The sequence below is a fragment of the Brachypodium distachyon genome, chromosome 2, assembly GCF_000005505.3.
Source record: "Brachypodium distachyon strain Bd21 chromosome 2, Brachypodium_distachyon_v3.0, whole genome shotgun sequence".
Lineage (NCBI taxonomy): Eukaryota > Viridiplantae > Streptophyta > Magnoliopsida > Poales > Poaceae > Brachypodium > Brachypodium distachyon.
This window is the reverse complement of record NC_016132.3, coordinates 53,502,576-53,527,145: the sequence shown is the minus strand read 5'-3', so window position 1 is coordinate 53,527,145 and position 24,570 is coordinate 53,502,576. Positions and strand designations below refer to the sequence as shown.

General features: G+C 47.0%; 4 protein-coding genes across 5 annotated transcripts; 3 read left to right on the top strand and 1 right to left on the bottom strand.

Moving 5' to 3' along the window:
* The first annotated feature begins 1,856 nt into the window (after positions 1 to 1,856).
* On the top strand, positions 1,857 to 6,206 carry LOC100826846 (rop guanine nucleotide exchange factor 7). Its single transcript, XM_010234258.3, has 8 exons — positions 1,857 to 2,082; positions 2,207 to 2,323; positions 2,427 to 2,581; positions 3,303 to 3,377; positions 3,459 to 3,749; positions 3,838 to 4,197; positions 4,282 to 5,852; positions 6,017 to 6,206. The coding sequence occupies exons 1-7, from the start codon at positions 1,857 to 1,859 to the stop codon at positions 4,705 to 4,707; spliced, it is 1,650 nt and encodes a 549-aa protein (XP_010232560.1). The 3' UTR covers positions 4,708 to 5,852; positions 6,017 to 6,206.
* LOC100826535 lies at positions 5,333 to 6,206 on the top strand. Its single transcript, XM_003567221.4, has 2 exons — positions 5,333 to 5,852; positions 6,017 to 6,206. The coding sequence occupies exons 1-2, from the start codon at positions 5,345 to 5,347 to the stop codon at positions 6,031 to 6,033; spliced, it is 525 nt and encodes a 174-aa protein (XP_003567269.2). The 5' UTR covers positions 5,333 to 5,344; the 3' UTR covers positions 6,034 to 6,206.
* Positions 6,207 to 6,655: 449 nt separating this feature from the next.
* LOC100824578 lies at positions 6,656 to 9,939 on the bottom strand. Of its 2 annotated transcripts, none has more exons than XM_024459214.1 (6): positions 9,627 to 9,939; positions 9,170 to 9,248; positions 8,542 to 8,705; positions 8,362 to 8,416; positions 8,185 to 8,234; positions 6,656 to 7,121 (listed from the first exon to the last, which is right to left on the bottom strand). In XM_024459214.1, exons 1-5 carry the CDS (start codon positions 9,771 to 9,773, stop codon positions 8,218 to 8,220), a joined length of 462 nt encoding a protein of 153 aa, XP_024314982.1. In that variant the 5' UTR covers positions 9,774 to 9,939; the 3' UTR covers positions 6,656 to 7,121; positions 8,185 to 8,217. The 2 variants fall into 2 exon arrangements, with proteins under 2 accessions (XP_024314982.1, XP_003564611.1); XM_003564563.4 differs by having other exon boundaries at positions 9,173 to 9,248; positions 9,627 to 9,936.
* An 8,177-nt stretch (positions 9,940 to 18,116) lies between these two features.
* LOC100824057 (ras-related protein Rab11C) lies at positions 18,117 to 20,933 on the top strand. Its single transcript, XM_003564562.4, has 2 exons — positions 18,117 to 18,593; positions 20,151 to 20,933. The coding sequence occupies exons 1-2, from the start codon at positions 18,429 to 18,431 to the stop codon at positions 20,634 to 20,636; spliced, it is 651 nt and encodes a 216-aa protein (XP_003564610.1). The 5' UTR covers positions 18,117 to 18,428; the 3' UTR covers positions 20,637 to 20,933.
* Positions 20,934 to 24,570: the final 3,637 nt, after the last annotated feature.

Genomic DNA, 24,570 nt, shown 5'->3' with positions numbered 1-24,570 from the left:
CCCAAAACCCTGGCGTGTTGCGTGACAGGCGAGCCGGCGCGCCCGGTGGGAACAAGTACGCCACGACACGCATGGTTTCCTTCAGAGTCCTCTGATCCGAGCAGAGCTTCTGCAGTTCTGCCGGGCCGCAGTACTGTGGGGCGCGCCCCACCGCTAGTACTCTCATTTGGCTTATCGGGACCATGGGACCTGGGAACCTTCTTTGTTTTGTTTATTACTGTGTGGCGCGCAGTACTCTCCACTTCTCCAGTGGGAAACGGTGCCGTCACATTGACATTGGGTCCCGAACGTTGGAGTAACAATCTGACACTGGCAGTAGCCTTTTGGACTTTTCTAAGCACAACTGTTTTTTTTTTCATTGGGTCTCAGTGTAGCAGTAGCAAGTCAGGTTACGTGGGCAGCTCAAAACTGTCAGGTATGTTGAAGCTTATGCTGTCACTGACACGTTCGCTGATGTGTGTGAACCTGTGAAAGCAGACGGAGACACGGACTGAACAATGTCAAACCTCTTGTAGCGACACATCTGATTTACATGGAATACAAACGTCTTCTTCACAAAAACTTACTACTTCGTGTAAAAAAAGGTTTTCGGACGAACGGAACGTTAGACGCTTAGACTTAAGTCAAGGATAGAAGGTTAATACTTCCTCCGTCCCGTAATATGAGACATGCACGCATCCCTAAATACTCAATTTGATTAATTAAATATGTATGTTTGTTAACAAAAAATACATCATTAAATTCGTTCTCGAAAGAGCTTTCTAATGATATAATCTTTTAATTATTTAACTTATATTTAATTAGCTAAATTGACAGTTTAGAGATGTATGCGTGCCTCATATTATGGGACGGAGGGAGTAGACGGTACTGGATTTAACTGTGGCAGCCAATAGGATATGATCCGGAGGAGCTCATCCAAAAAAAAAAAAAGAAATCGACTTGGGTCTCCGTTGTACCGACTCACGGGTGGGACAGAAAGGAGAAGTAATGGATCGAGCTAGAAAAGAGAATTCATCATGACAACTAAACTTTTAGCGTTGGATATTAATCGCTCGCTTCCACCAGAAGAAAAGAAACACCTGCAAATCAGTTTTTTATTTTGCAAAAGTAAAATAAAAAGGTTGTATGTCAGGCCACTGCACCGTTCACTGAACGCATGAAAGCGAAAAACATCCAAAAGGATGACAAATACTACTAGTCTGTACAATCTACCATCCCTTTCCCGTCCAAATTTCCTGCATTCATAATCCAAACTCCAATGCAGTTACCCTATTCACCTGTATTTCGCCTGCGTAAAGCCCTTGCTGCTCAACTCATCATCTACTGCATGCAACAGCAAAAGTGAAGAGAGAGCGCACAAGGAGCGTGTACCCCATCAGGCCATCACGCCGATCCAGCCTCTTTCATTATTCGCACGCTTTCCTTCACCCCCACAGCTAGCTCGCCAACCGTTGCAGCAGCAGCTCCCGCCCGGTCCATTCCATCTCTCTACAAAGTAAACCCTCACTGCTCCAGAACCCAACGGTCACTCGCTCTTCCCCATCGACCAACCATCCAGCCAGCCTTCCATTGTCAGTCACTCCTTCCCCCATTGCGCCACAACCCGAGACTCCAAAACGCCAAAAAAAGAAAGGAAGACATCGCATAGAAGCGCTCAAAACCAGGACCCCCGCGCGCGCCATTTCCTCCCCGTCTCGTCGCGTGCGGAGCCGAGCCCGCCCGGGACGCCGGCCGAGGAGCGGAGCTAGCAGCGTCGTACGTGCGTGCGCATAGGGGCGTGCGTGCGTGCGTTGTTGGGACTTGGGTTGGGAGATCTGTCTACGCACGTACGGCAGCTTCTGGGTTGGGTGGATCGGATGGGGAGCGGGGAAGAGGAGAGGGGCGGGGCCGTGAGCGAGGCCTTCACGACGGACTCGGCCGACGGGAGCAGCTCCAGCTCCGACGCCGCCTCGACGGACCACTGGCCCGTCGTCCTCGCCAAAAGGGGGCCTAAAATGGCGCCCAAGACGGCCTGCTGCGCCGTCATGTCCGACACCGAGATGGGCAAGCAGCACAAGCAGAAGCGCAGAGCTACCTCAACAGGTAACATAATCGGCACGGCACCCCCCGAGATCGTTGGTGTTTCGTCTTCTTCTTTCTTGTCAGTGGTGAACTGTGCGCAGTGTACTGAACTACTGATGGTTAATTTGCGCGAGGTGAGCTGCAGACATGGAAATGATGAAGGAAAGGTTCGCGAAGCTGCTGCTCGGGGAGGACATGTCGGGGAGCGGCAAGGGCGTGTGCACGGCGCTCGCCATCTCCAACGCCGTTACCAATCTCTGCGGTCAGAAATTAACTCCGTCTCTGCTTCAATTTTTTTTTTGCCGGTTCTATTCTTGGACGAGACAGTTCTTAGTTGAGTTTCGCCGTCGTGCACTGCTGTGCAGCTACGATCTTCGGCCAGCTGTGGAGGCTGGAGCCGCTCCCGCCGGAGAAGAAGGCCATGTGGCGGCGGGAGATGAGCTGGCTGCTCTCCGTCAGCGACCACATCGTCGAACTGGTCCCCACCTGGCAGTCATTCCCCGACGGGGCCAGGCTCGAGGTACGGAACAACGGCAGCCTAGTAGTGTACCTTCTTTTCTTCACATTTCAACCGTATCGCGGAGAGCTGCAATTGTCAGCCGCTGTCAACTTAGAGCTTCCCCTTTCTATGCGTACGGACCAGCCGGGGGCCGGCTCAATTCACGTCTCTGAAGTTCAAATGTCTTTGGCTGTCCGGCAAATGTACGTTTGGTTATTGAACACCGACACGCGGGAGATATTGTGGTTCTGAATCCGCGGCCATTAACGTAGTTGTTCGGGACCAAGTGCAGCAGCTGGTTTTTCTTAGGAGCGTGACAGCGCTGTTGCACATGGACCACTCTAAATCGCTATTAAGCACGCACTTGGCTAGTCTGGAAATTTTTATTTATTATTTGACCTTCTATTCGTGAGAGAAAATGAGAAAATGTTTGGTGCCTGGAGCGTTTTCTCATCTGAACTTTGTGATGCCGGTTGTTGTTTTTGCGAAATTTGCTACCAGATGAAACAGTTTGCACGTGATATAATCTGTCAATTAGACAACAGAGGTCCATTTCGGCAAAGGATCTTTGATTTAAAGCAACCGATAGAAAACTGTACTAGCGATACGAGGTATGTACGACTACAACGCTACAAAATCGTTATAGTAGTTAGTACTGTAATGATCCGATTACTGCTACTCCTGCTGTCATGAAACAAAGTTCAGCCTTCACCTCTCAATAACTGACTGTTATATGTTCCAGATCATGACAAGCAGGCCACGGTCTGATTTGTACATCAATCTGCCAGCACTACGGAAGCTAGATCATATGCTCCTTGTGAGTTTTCGCAACTGTAAATTCGCTGCACAAGTGATCGAAAAAAATTCAGCAACTTCTCATCACAGCATCACTTGACAGGAAATCCTGGACAGCTTCAGAGACCAAGAATTCTGGTACGTCGACCAAGGGATATGCGCGCCGGACTGCGACGGCTCCGCCTCCTTCCGGGCAGCCTTCCACCGCCGCGACGATAAATGGTGGCTACCGGTGCCTCGTGTGCCCCCTGGGGGCCTCCGTGACAAGACGAAGAAACAATTGCAGCACAAACGTGACTGTGCAAATCAAATCCTGAAGGCTGCCATGGCCATCAACAGCACGGCTTTAGCTGAGATGGAGGTCCCTGAATCATACTTCGACTCCCTGCCAAAGGTAGTATAACATGATCTACTAACATCACCTTGCAGTGTTGAGTAATGTCTCTTGATCTCAGCTTTGCTGCTATAATTTTGGATGGCAGAACGGAAGAGCGACTTTGGGCGACATGATGTACCGCTACATAACCTCTGACCAGTTCTCTCCAGAGTGCCTTCTTGACTGCCTAGACCTGTCAACGGAGTACCAGGCCCTGGAAGTTGCCAACCGCGTCGAGGCATCCGTCTACGTGTGGCGCCGGAGGGTTCCTGCGAAGTTGGCGAGTGGCTTAGGCCGCACCGCTAGCGCGAGATCATCTTGGGGCATGGTGAAAGACATGATGATGGATACAGAGAAAAGGGAGCTGCTGGCCGAGCGGGCAGAGGGCTTGCTGATATGCCTCAAGCAAAGGTTCCCTGCTCTGACGCAGACAAGCTTGGACATGAGCAAGATTCAGTACAACAAGGTTTGTAGACGTGTCCATTAGTGATCTACCCATTTGAAGGTCGAGAGCTGAACTCTCCTTTACTGCATGGTGAACAATTTTCAGGATGTGGGCAAATCAATATTGGAGTGCTATTCAAGAGTTCTTGAGAGCCTGGCCTCGAACATCGTCGCCCGCATCGATGATCTACTCAACATCGATGAGCTGAACAGGCACGCTGAATACTTGCCACCAGGCGACGCAGACCGCAAGATTGCCTGCAGCAAGGCCGTGGTTCCGCCTTACCAGCAAGTGCCTGCCTCCGGCACACCATTCGTGACCGCGTATGCCACGCCTAGTTTCTCGCCGTCGCAACTATCGAGCCCGTCGAAGAAGGATAGGACCTCGCCTGCTGCTGGCAGACGGTCTCACGGCAACAGGGTGGCTGCCGCGAGGAAAGCCTTGACAGATCACGTTGGCCCAGAGGTCAAGGGGATGATAATCGTGAACAGGAGTGCGATGATCGATGTCTCAACAACTACAGAGCTGTAAAGCCACAGGCTAGTAATAGATTGCAAGGACCAGGTCACAAGGCTGTGTCTGTGTGTATACTCATGTCATTTAAGTATGCCTATGGGCTATGGTCTCACTGTATTTTCAGTGCTAAGCTATCTGCGCTGGTTCTTTTATTTTACCAGGAAAAAGCTATGTACTGCTTGCCTTGAAAAGAAAGTGGAAAAGGAACACTATTTATGCTGCTGCTAGCATACCTTTGTGATCAGATAACATCCTTTGTGGCTGCTAAATCAGAGGGAATTACCTCCGTCTATTGGATTGGAAGGACTCCAGTTAAAACCTGCAGCTTCTACTGCTGTTTCAGTTACCTGAAGATCAGAAAAGGCAGTGTGGCTTGGTTCTCGCGTTTTCAAGAACTCCGGGCGGGCTTTCAACCGCCGACATACCCGAAATGATTGTGAACTGACAAACTAGCCGAATCTTTCCATTACAAGGCCATACGTGGCTGATGTCCAGAGACTGCAAAGAAACTTTCATGTATGTTAATCGTTTCATCAGCTTAGTGGAGTGCAGTAGGTAATGCCCTAAACCGAGAGCCAACTGCATGCGCGCGGCCAAAAGAGCACTTAAGTGCAGCACCCAGTCGGCCACTCCGGGCTTTTCACACCATGCCATGCATGATCCGAACCAAATCTTCAAGCAAACCAACGATGGCTTCCATCCACGCCCCAGGCCGGAGATCCCCATATATATACCCCTCGCAAGACGTCGAGACGATCACCATCCAAGTGCAGCGCATAGACACAGAGAGAATTCAGAGAAGCGTGAAGTGCAGCAGCAAGAGATGGAGTTCAAGGGGAGGTGCCTCTGCTTCCTTGCGATGCTTCTTGTGGTGGCCGGCCGGCTGGGGACGGCGCGCGGCGCCGGGGAGTGCGGCCGCGTCCCCGTGGACAGGACGGCGCTGAAGCTGGCCCCGTGCGCGGCGGCCACGCAGAACCCGCGCGCCGCGGTGCCGCCCAGCTGCTGTGCCCAGGTGCGCGGCATCGGCCGCAACCCGAAGTGCCTCTGCGCCGTCATGCTGTCCAACACCGCGCGCCAGGCCGGCGTCAAGCCCGCCGTGGCCATGACCATCCCCAAGCGCTGCGCCATCGCCAACCGCCCCATCGGTTACAAATGCGGCCGTAAGTGCCTTCTCCTCCTGTGGTGTTCAGTCGGACGTTTCCTCTGTAGATAACTCTGTTTCAGTGCCTTTTCCTTTTTTTTGAACTGTCAGTGCTTTTTCCTTAGAGAAGAACGAGTATGCACTGAATCAACTTCATTTGATTTGCTCTGTTTTACTGTGCAGCGTACACCCTGCCATGAGGAGGCGGAGCGAAGGTGATGGGACTGGAAGGGAAAGGGCTCTTAAACTCTCACTGCCGTCCAACAGGAGTATAAACCTGCTGTAACAGGCTGTGATCTTTGTTTGTCATGTGCAAACTTTTTCTTGTACCTTCTTCTGAATAATAATGGATAACGCCTATGTTGGAATAAAACATTTTCATGTATTCCATGGCATTCATTCACGCCAAAAGAAAAGAACAGGGTAAGCCACCCAGCTAGATTAGGATTAAGGCACCGTCAAACAAAAACGTGCCTGCCGATCAAACCTACGCACACAAACTCACGACCTGACGGCTCCGAGTCTGCGACCAAGTATGCTACTAGTACAATACCCTTGACCTTGAGTTGCTATAAACTAAAAAATACATGTTAAAAAAAGATTATACGACTATTGTTATCATAGATCATATAATCTGCATTCCTTTCCATCTCAGTGATTTATCACAAATCAACATAAGACACAGAAAAAGAAGTTAAACCGTCTAGAAGTGGCGAACCACCGCCACCAGTTGAGTATTTTATAGTAGTAGTATATATAAAAGTGACAACCGCCGCCGCCATCAATTGAGTCTTTTATAAGACACAGAAAAAGAAGTTACAGTGTCTACAAGTGATGGACCACGGCCACCAATTAAGTCTTTTATATTAGTATAAAGACATTGAGAACAATCCTTTTTGAAACTTCTATGAAATTCCAGGAGTACAGTTTTACAATGCAAATGATCTCTGCTTCTCCAGCACTTCTGGTCTGGAGCGAGGATCCAACAGTATAAGAAAGATAGGTTTGCCATGTAGGAGTCAGAGACCACACTGACCAGGTTTGGCAGAATGAAACAAGGACCCTTTATGCAAACCAAGAGCTAACCCTTAGTTGCTTGTAGGTTCATTACATGCGAAAACTAAAGCACAAGCTATGGAAGGAAAAGGTAAAGGCACACACTACATCTTCTCAGGAGTGATGATGCATCCAAATACTGCCACCACTGATGAGCGAATGTGACTATACTATGTAGAGGTTACCAATACTATTAAGGAAACCAGCTTCAACACATCCTCCCTTCGATTTCCTGCCAAACAGTAAAAAACAGAACTGTGAGAAAAATGGTAGCAACCAATAATAACATGATAGTATGATACAATATGACAACACAAGACATTCAACACTAACGCTGAAGAGTGATTTACACCATGTAGCATGGCTCTAATAGTGTAATAGTTTCAACAACAACAACAAAATGCTGCAGTACAAATGGAGTATGAGCCTTATCCTCATGGGGTGATTTTGTTTTTCAATAACAAACTAGAAACAAAATAAAAGCATATCATACAGAATAACTAATTTTGCAGTTGCTGTCTGACCAAAGTGAATTCATAGGATACAATGCTAGCTACGTCATGAAACAACATTTAAAGAGAGGCAACTACTTTTTTACCCTAAATAATGACGGCAACATATAAAGTGGGGAGTTAACTGAGGTTTCAACCCAGGAAATGATTTTTCTTCCCTAACATAGTGATAGTGACCTTTGGTCATCCCCACCATAACCACATCATTGTACATCAATCTCACAGCTACTTATTCAGAAAAGTTAATTAGCCATTGACGTCAGAGCCTTGACACTGACACAACAATGAATATATTCTATTTTTGGTACAATAATATTATAAACATCAAAGGAATAGAGGGAAATAGAATCAGTGCGGAACTCGAAGAAGGATTTGAGATGCGGCAGGAATCAATATTTCCTCATCCAAATAGAGTTGTTTGGGCACTTTTTAGTGAATATTTAGATTTTAGAAATCAGTGCAAAACTCATTTCCCTCCCATCTTTAGATTTTTGAAATTTACATTTTACTATGCCATTCGGACTACTGAAATCAAAATGGGAGCATATGTTTGTTTACTGATAAAAATAAACATCTGCGAAAATGATAACTGGTACGTGCCAAGTGAGGAAGAGTGTGTATCTCATTCCCAACTATCAGTTGCCTATGTTCATCTCGGATTTGCATAAAGAGTTCAATATCACCAAAATGTAATCTGAATAATATAAAACATAGTACACAGTACAAGCAGCCAGCAGCATTAAAACCAAAATAATTTAACGATAGTAAGACAATCCCTTTTACCTTGTTTGACCAGGGAGAGGCCACCAAGCTTTATCAGTAGTAAAACGAGCCTGAAGACCCAAAAAAAACAACAAGGTCAGCCATATAAACTCAAATCATAGTAAATAATATTCAGGAGGCTTGCCCTTAATTTTTTTTTCCTTCCAAATACTCCATGAGAATACAATAACGCTATACCTTGCCACCAGTCTCCATGAGAATCAGTGGTGGGATCCTTATTATCCACCTTATACTGAAATGATTATAAGAAGTGTTAAAAAACTTACAAGCGCTTCACAGTAAGTGCCAACTGAAATAAACCAAATTACTGATGAACTGCAAGCAGGAGTTGTTATTTTGGGCTTAAAAGTGTCTTACATCATTGTATTCCGTGGCTTGCTTAGGTGCTGAGCAGCTGCCATAATAGTCTCGACCACCATAGTGCACAGAAGAACCAAAACAGGACGACGTATCAACCGGGTCACACGAGTGTTTGTTATCCTTGGCGTATCTTTTAGCAGGACTCCACTGAGATTTACCATCTGGATCACAATTAACAAAGCAATATATTAGTTACTTTTCTGCTACGGCATACCCCAGTTATCCAAACCGAGTAAGATGATCACTGAGATGATATTACTTGAGATAAGAAACAGCCCATGATTTGGTGAAATATGAATTTCTAAGGAAAATTTCTGGTTGGTTGACGATGGCCAATATGTAGACACTGTACCAAAACATATGAAACTCATACGTGTGTGCAAATGATAAAGGCTCCAAACTTTCAAGACTTGTCAGGAACTGGAATACCCTTTTCCTTTTGGAAGTGATAATTGATAAAGGCTCCAAACTTTCAAGGTGGGTGCGCTGCTGATCAATTAAAGTGGGTAAAGAGTTTATCTGCTTTAATTCGCTGATGCAGAGGTGTGACGTAGTGTTCCGTTTCATTTTCGCAAGTGTCAGAATGGCATAAAGGATATAAGACGAAAAGGGTGAGTTGTACAACTACCTGCAACGCTAGCCTGAGCACTCCCGTTCTGCCCTTTGAAAAGAATGGAGTACAAATCCTGCTCTTTGCTGTTCACCTTGGAAAAAAAATGGGAAGGGAATAAAATTACTTCCAAACTAGAAACGAATAAAATCCATAATTAATTAGAACGGAACGAATAATAGACATCCACTTGAAAATTAGGTTGTATCTACATTAAAAATCTACTAAATTCTCGGATATTCACTCCACAGGATGGACGCATATACAGTAGTAAACTAAATTATCGTGTGAACAACGACGAATGAATAGACAATTCTGATACTGCACGCGAAGAGAAACATCTGCGTCATCATCCATAAAAAAAATAACCTCAAAATTGCTCCGATTAAGCAAGATATCGATCACGTCGAGCACGGACGGGAAATACAGACATAACGCCGAACAGGCAAAAGGCATGAGGAAAAGGGGATACCCCATGCGACATCGGGTGGAACAGGCTGCTCAACGGCGACTCGGCTCCGGCGGCGACGGTGTCGGCGGCGGCGCGGGGAGGTGACGACTTCTTGGTCACCGTAGTACGGGGCTGGGGCTGAGGAGAGGAGGACTTCTTGGGCTCCATCTGGGGAATGGATGGAAAAGGAGGAAGAGCTGCCGAGGATTAGGGCACGTGAAGCGGTTGTAGGCGGCGGTGAGGGGGGCGGGTGGAAGAGACGGGGAGTCTAGGGAAGGACTGCTGCTGCTCAACAACTCGACTCGTGGCGCTCTGCTCCGGCCTCCATGCGTGCCCGCATTTAAAGGCCCCTGGCCCAAGGACTACCTCGTGATTCTACAGATCTAGAAGGGCTTATATGAAAAAGGTGCAGATGCTCTTTCTCAATGAACGCGTCGCGCCGTCGCCGACTCGCCGTCCAACTGTTGCCGTCCGCTAAGCAGCGAAGCGAGACCCGGGGTAGGTGCTGGCGCCAGTGGCAGGAGGACGGCGACGAGGGGTGACTAGAATACAGCAGGAAAGGATCGATGTGATGCCGATGCACCTCTGACCTCTACACGACGAGACGTACCCCCCGTTAACCGTCGTTGTTCGCTTGTCCACCGGCCGACCGAAGGCTAAAATATGCTCCCTGTGAAGTGTACTGCATACAAATTTACTTACTCCCTCGGATCGTCGGAATTATTCGTAAAATTTTATACTAAATCAACGACAAACAATTCCGGGAAGTATATTTCTTTAGAGTGTAGAAAAAAGATATACGGAATTGAGTCTACAGAAAAAGAAAAGTTGAGAGTAACTGAGAACATCTGTACGTGAAGTAGAACGATAAAAAAAAAGATAAAGAGTGCAATTTGTGACTATAAAATTACCCAAAGAAAACTTGGCATTGAAACTAATTGCACCACTTAGGTGGGGAAGGCTTTTTGCGCTCCATGTGGAGATTTCTTGGATTCATTCTTGAGATCAAAAGATAGAGCCGAGCCTATGATTATAGCATGTTTCCGCAAAGCGCTTGTACAAGGTCATAACAACAACGGCAAGAGAGTACAAGGGATACTTATCTACCACTCTTCTCCTGCCTCATGCCGGACCCCGGTGCTTAAAGCATTACATCAAGCAACATGTGTATGAAAACAAAACTCCATCCTGTTGTCATAAGAAAAGTCTCATTCAATAAATTTGTTGTTATCTTGCATAAGTAAAAGTGTATCTGAAATATTTGTGATATTACTTTACTTGAGAAATCTTAAGCGCCACTTCGGTACATACTTGATTCTGTTCGAGCATATCTTAGAAAAAAAATGTTTACTTACTGCTCTTAAAAACAAATACTCAATTAATTCAACTACATCTATACATGTATGGTGTCATTTCCTGGTGCAACTAAGATTTCTCGAGTTGTGTGCACTAGAGGTAATCTACATATTTCGAATGTCTCATTTAGGTCCTCGAACTATAAAATCAGCCTCTAGGTTCTCGAACTATAATAAATGTCTCGTCCAAGTCCAAATTAATTAGCCCTAGAGCCAATTAGCATGGCAACTAGCCCTTCAACTGGTAACACGTCGGTTGATTGATAGGATGGAATATTTGCAAAACGTTTTTCAAAGCTCTAAATTACATAAGTTATTTGTAGCAAATTTAAATGTCTCTAGAAATTTTGAATTTTGAGATTCCAACTTGACCGAATCATCAATTTTGAATTGTTTCTCTCAAAGGGCTAGGCAAAGTGGCCTGAAATTTTAACAATCAACTAAGAAAAGCATTTGATGTGGAAATACAAATATAACAAAGAGTGATAGGGGCTTGGTTGGGCTCATCCGGCTTGTTCCAATCCAATGATCTGTGAGACCGCAGAGATTAAGCTCTTTGGCGATGCCTCCAGGATGCGCACAAATTTTGAAAAATCAGAGATTTTTACCATTGGTTGTGACGACAAGCAGACCGCCACGACTCTCAACTTCCTTCCCGGCCAAGCAAGGATCCTTCCCATGCACCTACTTGGGACTACCTCTCAGCCTATCCAGACTCAATGGGACGGCCTTTCTACCGATGATCGACAAGGTTAGGGCCCGCCTTGCGGGTTGGAGGGGCTCGAACTTCACCAGAGCGGGGCGTGTGGTGGTTGCCAGGTCCGTCCTGTCGGCTATGGTTACTTACCATCTCACCACCTTCAAGATTCCTGCGGGGATTCTCCGGCAAATCAACAAGCTCATCCACGTCTTCGTTTGGATGCGTGTTCCACGATAAGGACTTGTCAGGAAACTACCTCGACTTGGTAAATTGGGCCACGGTATGCCGCCCTCGCGAGCTCGGTGGGCTCGGAATCCTCGACCTCACCAGATTCGGCCGGGCCCTGCGTCTTCGTTGGCCCTGGCTCTCATGGGCCGATCGCCACCGTCCATGGCTGGGCCTCCCCTCCCAATGCGGCCAGAGGACATGGCTTTGTTCCGGGCCTCATCCAGAATCCATCTTGGGGCGGGTGAGAAGGCCCTCTTTTGGCACAACGCATGGATGCCCGACGGCTCGTCGCCAAAGGACGCTAGCTTGGGCTATTCGCCATTGCCTCCCGGAACAACCGCACCATGCAAAAGGAGCTAGCCAAGAGGAATTGGGTGCGGGCCCTGCTGAACATTAGCACCACCAAACAGCTCACTACTTCGTCACCCTTTGGGAATGCATTCAGGGCATCAATCTGTCCACGGAAAATGACTCCATCACGTGGAAGTGGACTTCTTCGGGCTCCTACTCCGCCACGTCCGCTTACCGCATGCAATTCTCTGGATCCTTTCCTCCTTTCGCCTCTTAGAAAATTTGGAAGGCCGGCACAACCCCGAAATGCAAATTCTTTGCTTGGACAGTGCTGCATGGCAAGATCCTCACGACAGACAATCTGGCCATCCGGGGATGGCCACATGATCCCATCTACCGTCTTTGCTACATCCATGCGGAGCAATCATTCACTTGTGCAGGGATTGCGGCTTCACCATGGAGGTTGGGGTCACATTCAATCCTAGAGCTCCGCTACGGTGACGGCATCTCCCTCGACTGACAACATCAATGCTCACTGGGACGAGCTTATTCCCGGCCTACCGAAGAGGGGGAAGTGAGTGCTTAGTGGAAAGCTTATCGCTACGTGGTGAGGAGCGTGGAAGGAGCGAAACAGACGTGTCTTCCGCTCTACGGCTTTGTCTGCTTTAGAAGTTGCTTTTCTTGTGGGGACACTAGGAGGATGTCGTGAGCCACACTTTAGCGAGCTCAATTGACCAGGGAGACAGCTAGCTCTCTCTTCGAGATTTTTTTTCTTTGCTCTCCCTCCTTCTCTTTTCGGACGCCACGGGATTCGTTTGTGTAAAATTTCTTTTCTACTAATCGAATGGCGGAAACAACCATCTTGTTCTGAAAAAAATATATGAACTTTGCTAATGCGCAACCGTACGCGCATCGGTCGGGGCGCGCATACACCAAGACCAAATATGGAGAGTAGTAGACTGGTGCATGTCACAGCATGCATTGTTAATGCATTAGCAAAATGTGAAACTTCAAAAAGTTATAGGTCTCAAACCGTATACTCGATTTCGGATCCGTTTTCACGGTTCATTTTGTTTCGACGATATCTTCAAAACTAGATGGCATATTGCTATGTTTTGACCAAAAAAAATCCGTGTCAAAATTTACCAACCAATAATATATAAAGTTATCACCCTTGATAGTAACAAGTTACCACGTGATAACTTCTCACAAAAAAGAAGTGATTACTTATGTGTTAAAGTTACCATCTAATAACATATGAAGTTATCATCCCTATTAGTAACAAGTTATCACATGACAAATGGTTACTTATGCATTAAAGTTACCAACCAGATAAAATAGAAAGTTATCGTTCCTGTTACTACAAGTTGCCACATGAAAACTTTATACAAAATAGGATGGTTGCTTACTTATGTGTTGAAGTTACCACCCAATAATATATGAAATTGCCGTCCCGTTAGTAAGAAGTTAGCACATGACAACTTCATAAAAAAATATGATGGTTACTTATGCATTAAAATTACCACCCAACAATTTATGAAATTGCCACTCTGTTAGTACGAAGTTACCACATGCTAACGGTGGTAAATTCTTTCAGAGTATGATGATAACTTGTGCATTATCGCTTGGTAACACGAAAGATAAAAAAATTCATCGAAAAATATTCGAGTGGGATCTAGTTTTGAAGCTCTCGTCGGTACGAAGCCAACGGTGAAAACGGATTGTGAATCGTACGAGCGGTTCGAGCTATAAAATATTTTAAGTCTCAAAAATAGTTAGTGCAAAATGTAGACATGCACCCATACATCCAAGACAAAATCTCATCAACTGATAAGTACAGAATGCATGCTTGCATGCGTGACTAATTAGCATCGCACGTGGTCTGCAGGCAGCCGTCAGCCGCATCCAAAGCAAGGCTAGCAGTGCGATGCGCACTGTTCACGCAAAATGACAAGCGCGCAAAATCAACTCCATGTTGGAAGCTACTCCACCAATGAAAACCGTGCGCGCGAGGGAACGAAATAAAAAACATCAACTCCTTATGATTTAAGAAAATATATTAAATGGCTATATTGTAAGTTTAGGAATTTTGTTACTTAAGTCCTGGAGTTGTATTTTTTTTTTCTTAAAAAATCTATTGAAGTTATAGTTTTATGTTACTCCATGCCTTGAAGGTGTATCTTTTTGTGCAATTTATTCAACTTTGATAGTTTCAATCAACATGACTTGTTGGGTTTACACACCCATGCACTCTCTTTACTGGGTAGAACGTCGATTTCGATCCAACCGTGTGGGAGCGGCTCATGTTCATCGTCAGCCAAGTCGCAAAAGGTCTTAAGGCTTAGCGCGGGGACTACCAGACCAGATAGGTAGATTCGCAGTGACATGATGCATCACGCAGCACAACACATTGACCTTGCAATTTGATGAGACTCCGCAGGGCATAGCATATACCAAAATCACCAAGCCCTTGCGCGCCCTTTGACCTCATCACCTCCTACGAGGAGGATACTATTCCCTGCCCCGGTGATGTTGATATCACAGCCTTATCGTCACCTCGTCTTTCCGTCGTCCCCAACCCAGGCCCCCCACCCCAGCTTAGCCATTGCCTTTTGCCGAATATCCACTCGCACTCCCATCTTTCCGTGATTCCAACAGCTTTTAGTTCCTGCGCACGGGTCAACAAGTGTCACTGGAGTTGTTGTTGTTCCAGTTAGTTAGCCCAGGACGAAGGATCTGGTTCTTCCGAAAAGAGAGGATACACGAAGGATCCTGGCACTTGCCCTGTTTCTAGAGGTTTTGGAGTCCGCGACGACACGAACACATACGAGTACTGCACGCATTGCCCGGTAAGCCAGCGCACGGCATGGCACACGAGCTATATGTCTCGGAATTGATGGGAGCTGACTGGAGTATGACTGTATTTTTGTGTGGTCCGTTTGCTGTGGAGACCGGCCTAGCTATACGGCTACACCTACACTGGTGCTATACGGCACGCTGGCTGGTCCAAAATGGTCCAGAGAGAAGTTGGCCAAACTGTTCTCTCGCCGCCCTTCTTGCGGCGCGGCGGCACGCGCGACGCAGCATCTGTTCTGTCCACCCACCTGTCGATCGTGCGTTCGGACCGCCTGCTGATCTGATCAGCTCGACTCCATCCAGATCAAGCGAGAGTACTGACCGGCCAAGGGTTCTATCATCACGTGTGGCACTGTGGCTAATCCCAGGCGTGCCATGAGCATGACACATCGACGCCGCCCTAGGAGCAGCTGAGACGGGAGACTGGACCGGCCGGCCGGAGACGGGATGAATATTTATCCGAAGTGGATTTGTGTTCCTTAAAAAGCAAGCTAGACGCCGCTTTTGAAAGACAACATCAGGAATGGAATTCAGAGCGTGATGCACGCGCGCACTCCGCGCCTCGAGGTTCATCCTTATCCCAGCCCGAGATTCCGTTCCGCCGCGGATATCATCACCCCGTCCAAGTCAAAACCCCAGAGGCCAGGCCGGCCGGCGGAGGCTGGCAGCTGTGGGTCACCGAGGATCCTCTGGAACGACGTGAAACCGGCCGGCAGCCTCCGCGCGTCCATCCACACTGCCCGATTCTCTCCGGCAATCTTTCTCCGGCTCTTCACGCAGCCAGCGTTCCCCGGGGACCGGATCAGACGAACGGCACGCTAAGCCGCACGCTTTAGTGGCCCAATAATTCCACCATCTTTGGAACCAAGAAGTATCATCTATCGACTATCGTGCGCCGACGTGTCAATGATGCGGCGAGGCATGTCGTAGGGCCGCCCGCCTTCTTCTTCCCCCACGCGCTTTCTATCCTGTTTGCCACGGACGGCGACGGCGCGGCCGGTGTGACTTGAAGCGATGCGGATGCTGCGCCTGCGGCGGGGCCGAAACCCCGTCCCTCTCTCCGGGCCTCCGGGGGTCGCAAGCACGGGAAAAGGATGAGGTGATGAGATTAGTATGCTCCCGAAAAGCGCCGGGCGCACCGGAAAGAGCATACGAAATTATTTGTGGATCGGGAAGTCGCATCCAGGGTCGAGGTCGACACGACAAGTGGCTGCCGCTTTGGAGCATGGATGAGATAAGAGAAGAAATTCAGCGCCAAGCCTGTTGGCGAACTAGGTGGAAAGATTTCAGGAGACGTCTCATCATGCTCGGGACAGGCGGCGGCCGGATTGATTTTGTATGCTCAAATCGGGTTGGACAAGCAGGTAGGAAGCTCTCGGTGAGCGTTGTTCGAGCTGGACTGAATTATCTGACCGGCTGGCTTGCTGTTGGATTAGCATGCATTGGACTTAGCATCTCACTCGATTGTTCTGGATAATACAATAGTACTATGTCAGTATGAGGTTCAGACTTGGAATACATTTCCTGAAGACAATGAAGGAATGCTAACAATCCAAAACTTTACGGCCTCCAATGACTGAAAGGGTTTTCACATGAATTTTGAAGGGTTAAATCCTCAGGCCTGGGTTAGTGTATTTTTTAGTCACTAGTGTTTTGGTATTTGAGAGTTTTGTGTGTTCACCCAAAATCCTCAAATATATATTTCGCAATGGCCAAATTGCTCCATGTAGTACACTCGCTCCGGCTATCACTTAGGCATGTAAAGGCCAATTTGTGTTTGTTAGCCATGCCTCAATTTTTTTTTGAATAAAAGACAGTCGATTGTCCTTTGATTTGGAAGAAGAGTTTAAATATTTACAAGCGGTGGAAAAAAGGTAATTGAAGCAACAAGGGTTGCCCCGGCTGACTATGCAACACGAGGAAGTTATTTTTTTGATGAAAGTAGCACATCGTGCCTTTCATTGACAAAGCAGTCGAGAAGATCTCAACCAGGAAGTAAATACAATTTAAGAGGAGAAAAGAGAATTAACAAGAGAGGAGGAAAATACAAAAAAGTTCAAGGTACATCATCATCTCCCGAAAGGAGGGCACCGATTCCTAAAGAATCCGCATGACTCCACAAAAGAGCCTCCTCCTGAATGAGCTCCACCATCGCCACCGCAGACCTCCGGCGATGCTTAAAGATCCTCCCATTCCTCTCATTCCAAATAGTCCATAAGGTTAACAGAAAAGGAGAGGTAGCTCCTTTGATCTCATCCTTGGCCCTATTGGTGGAGATAACTTCCAGCCTTTCAGTCCACCAGGATTTGATAGAAATGTAGTTGTTCCAATTAATTGGGCAGAAGGGATCAAGGTGAAAGCGCCTACCAACAGAATTCCACACGAGGAAGTGGAAGATCTAATGCTAAGTATGTCGAGAAAAACACGTTAATAGTTTACTCAAGACAAAACAACATTTGTTTTCCAGCTTGCCAATTTTGTCCCCTTTGGGCGAATATATTCTTAATTTTAAAACCATAAATGCCGAACCTCTATGGCGATTAATTGGTACCCGCATGTTCAATTTTTTTTACCAACGTTCTGGTAGAAAAGATTGGATCCATACATGAGTGGTTGAACATTATTTAGAAAAAAAATAAAATTATTTTCTGAATTATTTAAATAGATTTGAAATAAGTACTTTCTTATTATTTTTATTAGATCCAAAACATTTTTTAGAGGAAAAAAAATGCAAAAGTAAGGCAGGGGGCCGGTCCAAAACTCCAAATTATCCCTCGGATGCCCCCAGACATTTTATTTGCCCACAGGCCGATCCGCACTCAAGATCTCTACCTCTACCGGCCTACCGGGCCGAGCCAAACATTCAACCACGAGCCAGAACGAGAAGGCCATGGTACATCCGACGGTCCAGGCCCACGAACTGAACAAGAAAAAACCGCACGCAGCCAGTTCCAGCCACAGCTCTAAAAAAAAAAAAACAGTTCCAGGCTTCCAGCCACCGACCACGCACAGATCTCGTCTGATCTGACAGCACGGGCGGGGACGACAAAAAAGAAGGCGAACGCCAGCCGTCGAGCGACCGGGCACCGCAGGCTGGCCTCGAGATAATCCTGCCAATTCACCTCGCCAAAGCCGGGCCAGCTCAGCACGAGATCCCTTTTCCTTCCCTTTCCCCGGTTTTCCTCCTCCCCCTCCTCGCGGCGGTCCCTCCCTCGGATCCGCCCCCACCTCCCCAAAAAATTCCCCGGCCCGAAATCGAACAGGTGAGACCGTGAGAGGCGATCTCCCCTCCGGGTTCCACCGGGACGCATCTCGGTTAAGGAGGAAGATTTTTGCTCCAGGTTTGTCTCGGTTGCCCGGGTGATCGGGTCCGGGGGGAAGGAGGAGGCGGAGATGGCGCACCGGGTGGACAACGAGTACGACTACCTCTTCAAGATCGTCCTCATCGGCGACTCCGGCGTCGGCAAGTCCAACATTCTCTCCCGTTTCACCCGCAACGAGTTCTGCCTCGAGTCCAAGTCCACCATCGGCGTCGAGTTCGCCACCCGAACCCTGCAGGTGAGCAACCCCCGCTACCACACGATCCGATGATCTTATCGCTGTTGCATAATTGGTGACATATACGAGACACGGTTTACAATTGAGAATGCCGTCCGTAGGGCCGTCATTTGTGATCCAGTGCTTGGTACGTTTTAGTTTGGCCTATCGAACAGGCATTTGGTTGAATTTGCTGTCTCGTGCCACGGTCTTCTGGCTAGGACGGGAGATCTTGGATTGAATGGATCATTAATTATCAGGACTCAGGACACAAAGCACCGGCCGATTTTTATTTTTCTGTTGGTGGTATGGCTCAGCTGACAACGTATTAAGTACACTTTTTGGTTGCATGACACTGACACCACATGATGATGCCGTGAAAATTGTAATGTGGATGTAGGCTTTCATCAGTTCCTTTTGCATTTCTGACGGTATTAGGCCAGACTGTTAAAGAGTCCCTATCTTTCAGAAATTTTACTCCATGTTGATTGGTAATTTGGTATTATCATGTTGGCACTGCATTGGAAGGGGATAATAATAGTCTCATAATATTCTGGATAGATAAAATAGACTGGCGTCCCACCAAATTTCTGAGAGCAGAGTTGGTGCCCAACATGGCAACGCTTGTTTGGATACACAAGGGGATAGTAATTGTCTCAAAACAATTAGGTTTATATAACACCCGAGTATCCATATAGGACACAGACTCAGGCTCCTAATAATCAACGAATAGAAGAACAACTATGCTATTTGACTACTCCCTTGCTCCATGTTCTACTTGGACACGGTGACTTCTGACCTCCACTTGCTCTGCTTCTATTGCATCCCGGAGCCTGACTCTGTCTGGAACTCAACCGTGCTTGCCGGCTTGGTCCTGGATTCCTCTCTGTTGACACGGCCGTGCCACCTGTAGCCTTTTGCCCACACGACACCTTTCTCTATTTCTTCTCGTTGGTTGATTTATTGAATAGCTCTGTCTTGTTAAGCTCTTCCGTACCCGGTCCTCTCCTGAAAGTCAGCAAGAAGATATCATCTCGTACTTTTGATTGAACGAATATTTCAATTAGTCTTTTCAAGAACATTAGTAAAAAGAAAAGAACGATGTAGTTAGAGCTTTATGTTTCATGTTCTGTAACTCAACTAGTCAGTAGGATTCAGTAATTGGGCTTGGGATGTTCTTCTTCTAGGCAGAGTCCGTGGAGTGTGTGTGGGTAGCCGGGTCGGCTAGTGTTGCCCTGCATGCGGTCATGTTCCATCGCCTGCAGGCGGGGCATTTTCTCAAATTTTTCAAGGCATTATGGGTGTTTGTAATGGTTTTTTGCTAATTAACTGGACAAACCTCTTCTAGTTAACCAAGGGATCGAGGATTTGGACTCCGGTTAAAAAACGGGTATGTGCTGGGAAAATCTTTTGAACACTTGTTTGAGAAGTGACATTGTTGCCATGTAACCAAGCATGTGAAATGGTTACTGCGGATTGGAATAGCATTTCAATTCTTTCCTATTAGTGTTTTATACTTGTCATAAAGCCATATCTGTGTAGTGATCATAGCAAAAGTTTAATTTTATTTTGAGACAGATAGACGGAAAGACTGTGAAGGCACAGATATGGGACACGGCTGGTCAGGAGAGATACCGTGCAATTACTAGTGCGTACTACAGGGGTGCCGTTGGAGCGCTCTTAGTCTTTGACATAACAAAGAGGCAGACCTTCGACAATGTCCAGAGGTGGCTCCGTGAGCTCCGGGATCATGCAGATGCGAACATAGTTGTCATGATGGTCGGGAACAAGTCAGATTTAAACCACTTAAGATCGGTCCCTGAGGAAGACAGCCAAGCATTTTCTGAGAAAGAAAGCCTCTCCTTCCTTGAGACATCTGCACTGGAGGCGATCAATGTGGAGAAGGCATTTCATACTGTATTGAGTGAAATTCACCAGATTGTAAGCAAAAAAGCACTTGCGGCACAGGAGTCCGCATCTGCGAATGGGCGTTCAATGCAAGGAACTACTATTAATGTTGCTGAACCATCTACCAACACAAAAGGTTCTTGCTGTTCCAGTTGAAGAACTGCTTCTAATAGAAGTGGTCTTTGGAAACGGTTTTTTCCGCAGAAATGAGCATGACATATAGGTTGTAGTTTGGTTTCACATATTCTTCTTTCTCAGCCCGGAAGCCCATGACTGGTAACCCCAATCACAAGAACACTTTTACCATGCTATATAATCCATGAGAGCATTTTCATTTCGGATTCATTATTTTAACTATCATCGAATCCACCTGTACACTCGAGAAATCGAAAACCATGTTGTATTCTGTAACAATGACTATTTTAACAATAATAATTATTGTTTCTACCATCATTATTCTCTTGATTTCATTATGATAGAAGACGTCGGATGGATGTTTCACTACTTATTACTCTCTCTATTCCAAATTGTAAGTTGTTCTAGTTTTGTCCTTGAGTCAAACTTTTTAATGTTTCACCAAATTTATGGAAAAATATATCAACATGTACAGCTCTAAATTATTACTACATTCGTATTGATATGAATTTCCAATGTATCCTTATTTGATATGGTAGATATTGAAGTAGTATATTTTTTCACAACCTTGTTCAAATTTTAAAAAGATTAATTTAGGATAAAGCTGGAACAGCTTATATTTTGGAACGAACGAAGTACACTTCAGTAGTTATAAGGAATGGACTTTCAACCAATACTTTATTGAGGTAGGCGAGCTGTCGATAGAAAGAGAGGTGAGAAGTGTATTCCCTCCGTTTCTAAATTCTTGTCGTGGTTTTAGTTCAAATTAAAATTCATGACAAGAACTTAGGGACGGAAGGAGTACATGTTTAAAGTGTCATATTGGTGGGCCTATGGAGTTAAATGCAAGAAAAATGTTGCTATAGCTAGTTCTGGTCATTTGTCGGAGCAGCCCTGTAATTTTCATGAGGCTTGTGGCTGGTTTGAAACACAAAATAGCCTCTTAGATTCGCCGGATTCTGAAAATAAAATTGAGAATCCAAACATTGATACGGACTATTTGTGTAACTTGGTAACAGTCGGTCGAATCATGATCATGTCATCGCTCCGACGGTCGAAGCGGAGGGACGCTCGCCTATTATTGGGCGGCCCTTTAATTATCGACATGTCGCGTCAGTTACTACGTACGTACTCACCACAGATCCTTGCACCGAACACTCGAGCCACCAAAAAAACCCTTAGCATTTAGGTACAGCACGCGTGTCCAGTTTCATCACACACCAAACCCTACCTGAGACACGACAGCATCGTCGTGGGCACACACGGCCTGATCCATCCGATCAGCGACCAAACTGCGAGAGAAAAGCATGCATGCACGCACGTCGTCGATCGTGCCCACACCGGTCGGGCCGGCGCCTACCCCCACCCCAGCCGGCAGTAGTTATCCAGACATGTCATATATACTCCCAAATGAACCGAAAAGGCTATCAGAAAGGCGAGAACGGAGAGAAAGTGCTAAGCATCCATGCATGCGATACATATACGTAAAAAGCTAGAGCTACTGCACCTAACGTCGTCCGGACACTGGCAGCAGCAGAAGTGGTCGTTGCGCTAGCTCGATCGGACGCCGGTACATGAGCCCATGACGGTGTGCATGCGCGCCTAGTACATACTGTAATAACACGACCAAAATGCGCGGACACAATGCATCAGGGCGCCATCACTCCCTCGGTACTCGGCAACTGTTGCTATACAGCAGCGCCCATCTCCACAGCCGCCGGGCCCTTTGACGAAGTCGTCGAGACACCGGTGGATGGATGCATGCATGCAGATGGACGTTGTAGTTGCGGTGCATTAACTGAACTTGACTCCAGTTCTCGAACGTCGCGCGCGGCATGTGTGCAGCTTTGAATTGGCTCCTTTCCATATCCATGCGATCATGCAGGCATGATGCATGGATGGGTGGCGTTGAGGCACTGCCAGAAGCTAGCCGGCCGGGGCTTAAATCAGTACGCGCATCTCTTGCATGCAGAGTTGCAGTCCCAGACAGACAGCACACGTAATGTGCACGCATGGTCGGTCACAGACACAAATGTGTTCATGTCACGCACAGTGCGTGCCTGTGCTTATTTAATATTTCTAAATAATTGTCATTGTTGCACTGAAACAGCGACCAACGGAGAAAGTACATGCATGCATGTGTTCCTCAGTGTCTTGCTTGGAAGACTTTGGCTTGCTGCGTGGCAGCTGCGATTGCAATGCACCCGGGCCAAAACCCAACTTGTTCGCGACAGAAATCGGCGCAGGGCTGGCCGGTGTCAAATCACAGGTCCAAGATCAGGTCTAAATACTTGCACATGACAAGAAAAGACAGGCCGGGGAGTGAGGCGGTAGTAAAGCAAGCGACGAAATCTTGGGCTTGTACCTCACGTTACCGACGTACGTACTCGGTGCCGAGCTACACGTCAACCAGGTGCAGCCACACAGCAATAGCTCCTGGGGTTCTTGGTGGCCAGCTATCAGGCCTACGTTCGTACGCAACGTCTGTGGTCTGAGACGGTGCAGAGCTTCTCCAGGGACGCTTTGTGCTTTGAATGCTAGCACTAGTGGAGCCTCGATCGTAGTCCCTGACATGCATGCAGCCGGCCACGGTGGTACGTTAACGTACGTACGTGGACGGGACGGTGATTAGCCAATCTCCTTAAAGGGAGAAGGAACCAAACAGATACGTACGTACAGTGTGGTCATGCATCCGTCACTCGGCAGAAAAAGAGGTAAAGGCAACCGGCGCAGCTGGCTTCCTCTGAACTGACCTTGGTGTCGTAGATAGCTTGGAGTATGATTCTATCTATGGTCTACTCCTACTTATCTCTCTGCCACAGCCCACAGGAGCAGTACTTGTAGTAGTACGTACGTAGGAGTACGAGTGGTTCTCTACGTACGTACGTACTCATTTCTTGCAGGCTCTACGAGGCAGGGCATATCATGCACACAGCACGTCAACAGGAAGCCTCCAGTTTACGCATCATCGGATACGTTAGCTTTCACGGACACGTCAGACATGTATGACCTGCTAACAGCAATCCGTGTCAGTGTCATTCAATGTACTATACCACAACTGACGATGCAAACGAGCCACTGCTCTCTCCCTCCTTCCAACAATCCCTAGTCCACTTGTGTGTTTATAGTTGCAAACTAAAAAATATTGTTGAATTTGTTTTCTTAAATTTGCCCATTTCTATTAGTTCAAATATATATATTGTTAGCCTAGCAAAGAGTCTGGGGGCAAGTCTTGACGGCGCCTAACGCGATGCATGTCGACACTGCGTGAGTTAGCATCAAAGTCCTTGTTGCGGAAAGATATCCTCTGCGTGTTGCACCTTAACGTGTGTTGTATTTGCCATTCTGTCTACGCAAATTAACTTGGTTTACCATGTTGTCTAGCAATTGTATCATTTGTATTGGTTATAATTTGCCAACTTCAATAATAAAGTTGGCTTGTCACATCTGGCTCTCCTTGTCAACAAATAATGGTGATTTGGCGGTGTAGATGCCAATAAGTTGAAACTGCAGGTAGACATGCTTGCAGCGACCTTTGATGAGGTGGCTTTCCTGCTCGTGCCGTTCTCGTTCCTTTATAGGGGTACTTTTAGGGTGTGTTTGATTCGCTGGGTTCCCGTAGGCTACATCATATCCTTGATCCAGGTTCAGTCTAGCTTGGTTGGGCAAGACCGTGTTTCGCCATGAGCTCCCCGTGCCTCCGTACATCACTCCTTCGGGAAAGACCACCTGGAATGGATCCTTGAGGAAGCCCCGTGGCTTCAGTGACGTGGGGGAACAAGCATGAGCGGCGGTCGAGCTCTATCTTCAGATCTCATCGGACTTGGTGTGGGGAAGTCAGGCAACGTTTAAGCTCGGTGGTGGAGATGGGGCGATAAAGATGGTGCGGTGGTGGAGATTGGGTGATATTGGAGCTTCGCCACAGAGACAAAGCGGCGGTGGAACTCGATCTGTG

Bases quoted from the DNA above. Each gene is read 5' to 3' on its own strand.
- LOC100824057 (XM_003564562.4), top strand. From the start codon at position 18,429: ATGGCGCACCGGGTGGACAACGAGTACGACTACCTCTTCAAGATCGTC. The intron at 18,594-20,150 runs GTGAGCAACCCC...ATTTTGAGACAG, and splicing joins TCGCCACCCGAACCCTGCAG to ATAGACGGAAAGACTGTGAA.
- LOC100826846 (XM_010234258.3), top strand. From the start codon at position 1,857: ATGGGGAGCGGGGAAGAGGAGAGGGGCGGGGCCGTGAGCGAGGCCTTC. The intron at 2,324-2,426 runs GTCAGAAATTAA...ACTGCTGTGCAG, and splicing joins CGCCGTTACCAATCTCTGCG to CTACGATCTTCGGCCAGCTG. The intron at 2,582-3,302 runs GTACGGAACAAC...TATATGTTCCAG, and splicing joins CCGACGGGGCCAGGCTCGAG to ATCATGACAAGCAGGCCACG.
- LOC100824578 (XM_024459214.1), bottom strand. From the start codon at position 9,773: ATGGAGCCCAAGAAGTCCTCCTCTCCTCAGCCCCAGCCCCGTACTACG. The intron at 9,249-9,626 runs GTATCCCCTTTT...TTTTTTTCCAAG, and splicing joins TCCACCCGATGTCGCATGGG to GTGAACAGCAAAGAGCAGGA. The intron at 8,706-9,169 runs GTTGTACAACTC...ATTGTGATCCAG, and splicing joins TCAGGCTAGCGTTGCAGGTA to ATGGTAAATCTCAGTGGAGT.
- LOC100826535 (XM_003567221.4), top strand. From the start codon at position 5,345: ATGCATGATCCGAACCAAATCTTCAAGCAAACCAACGATGGCTTCCAT.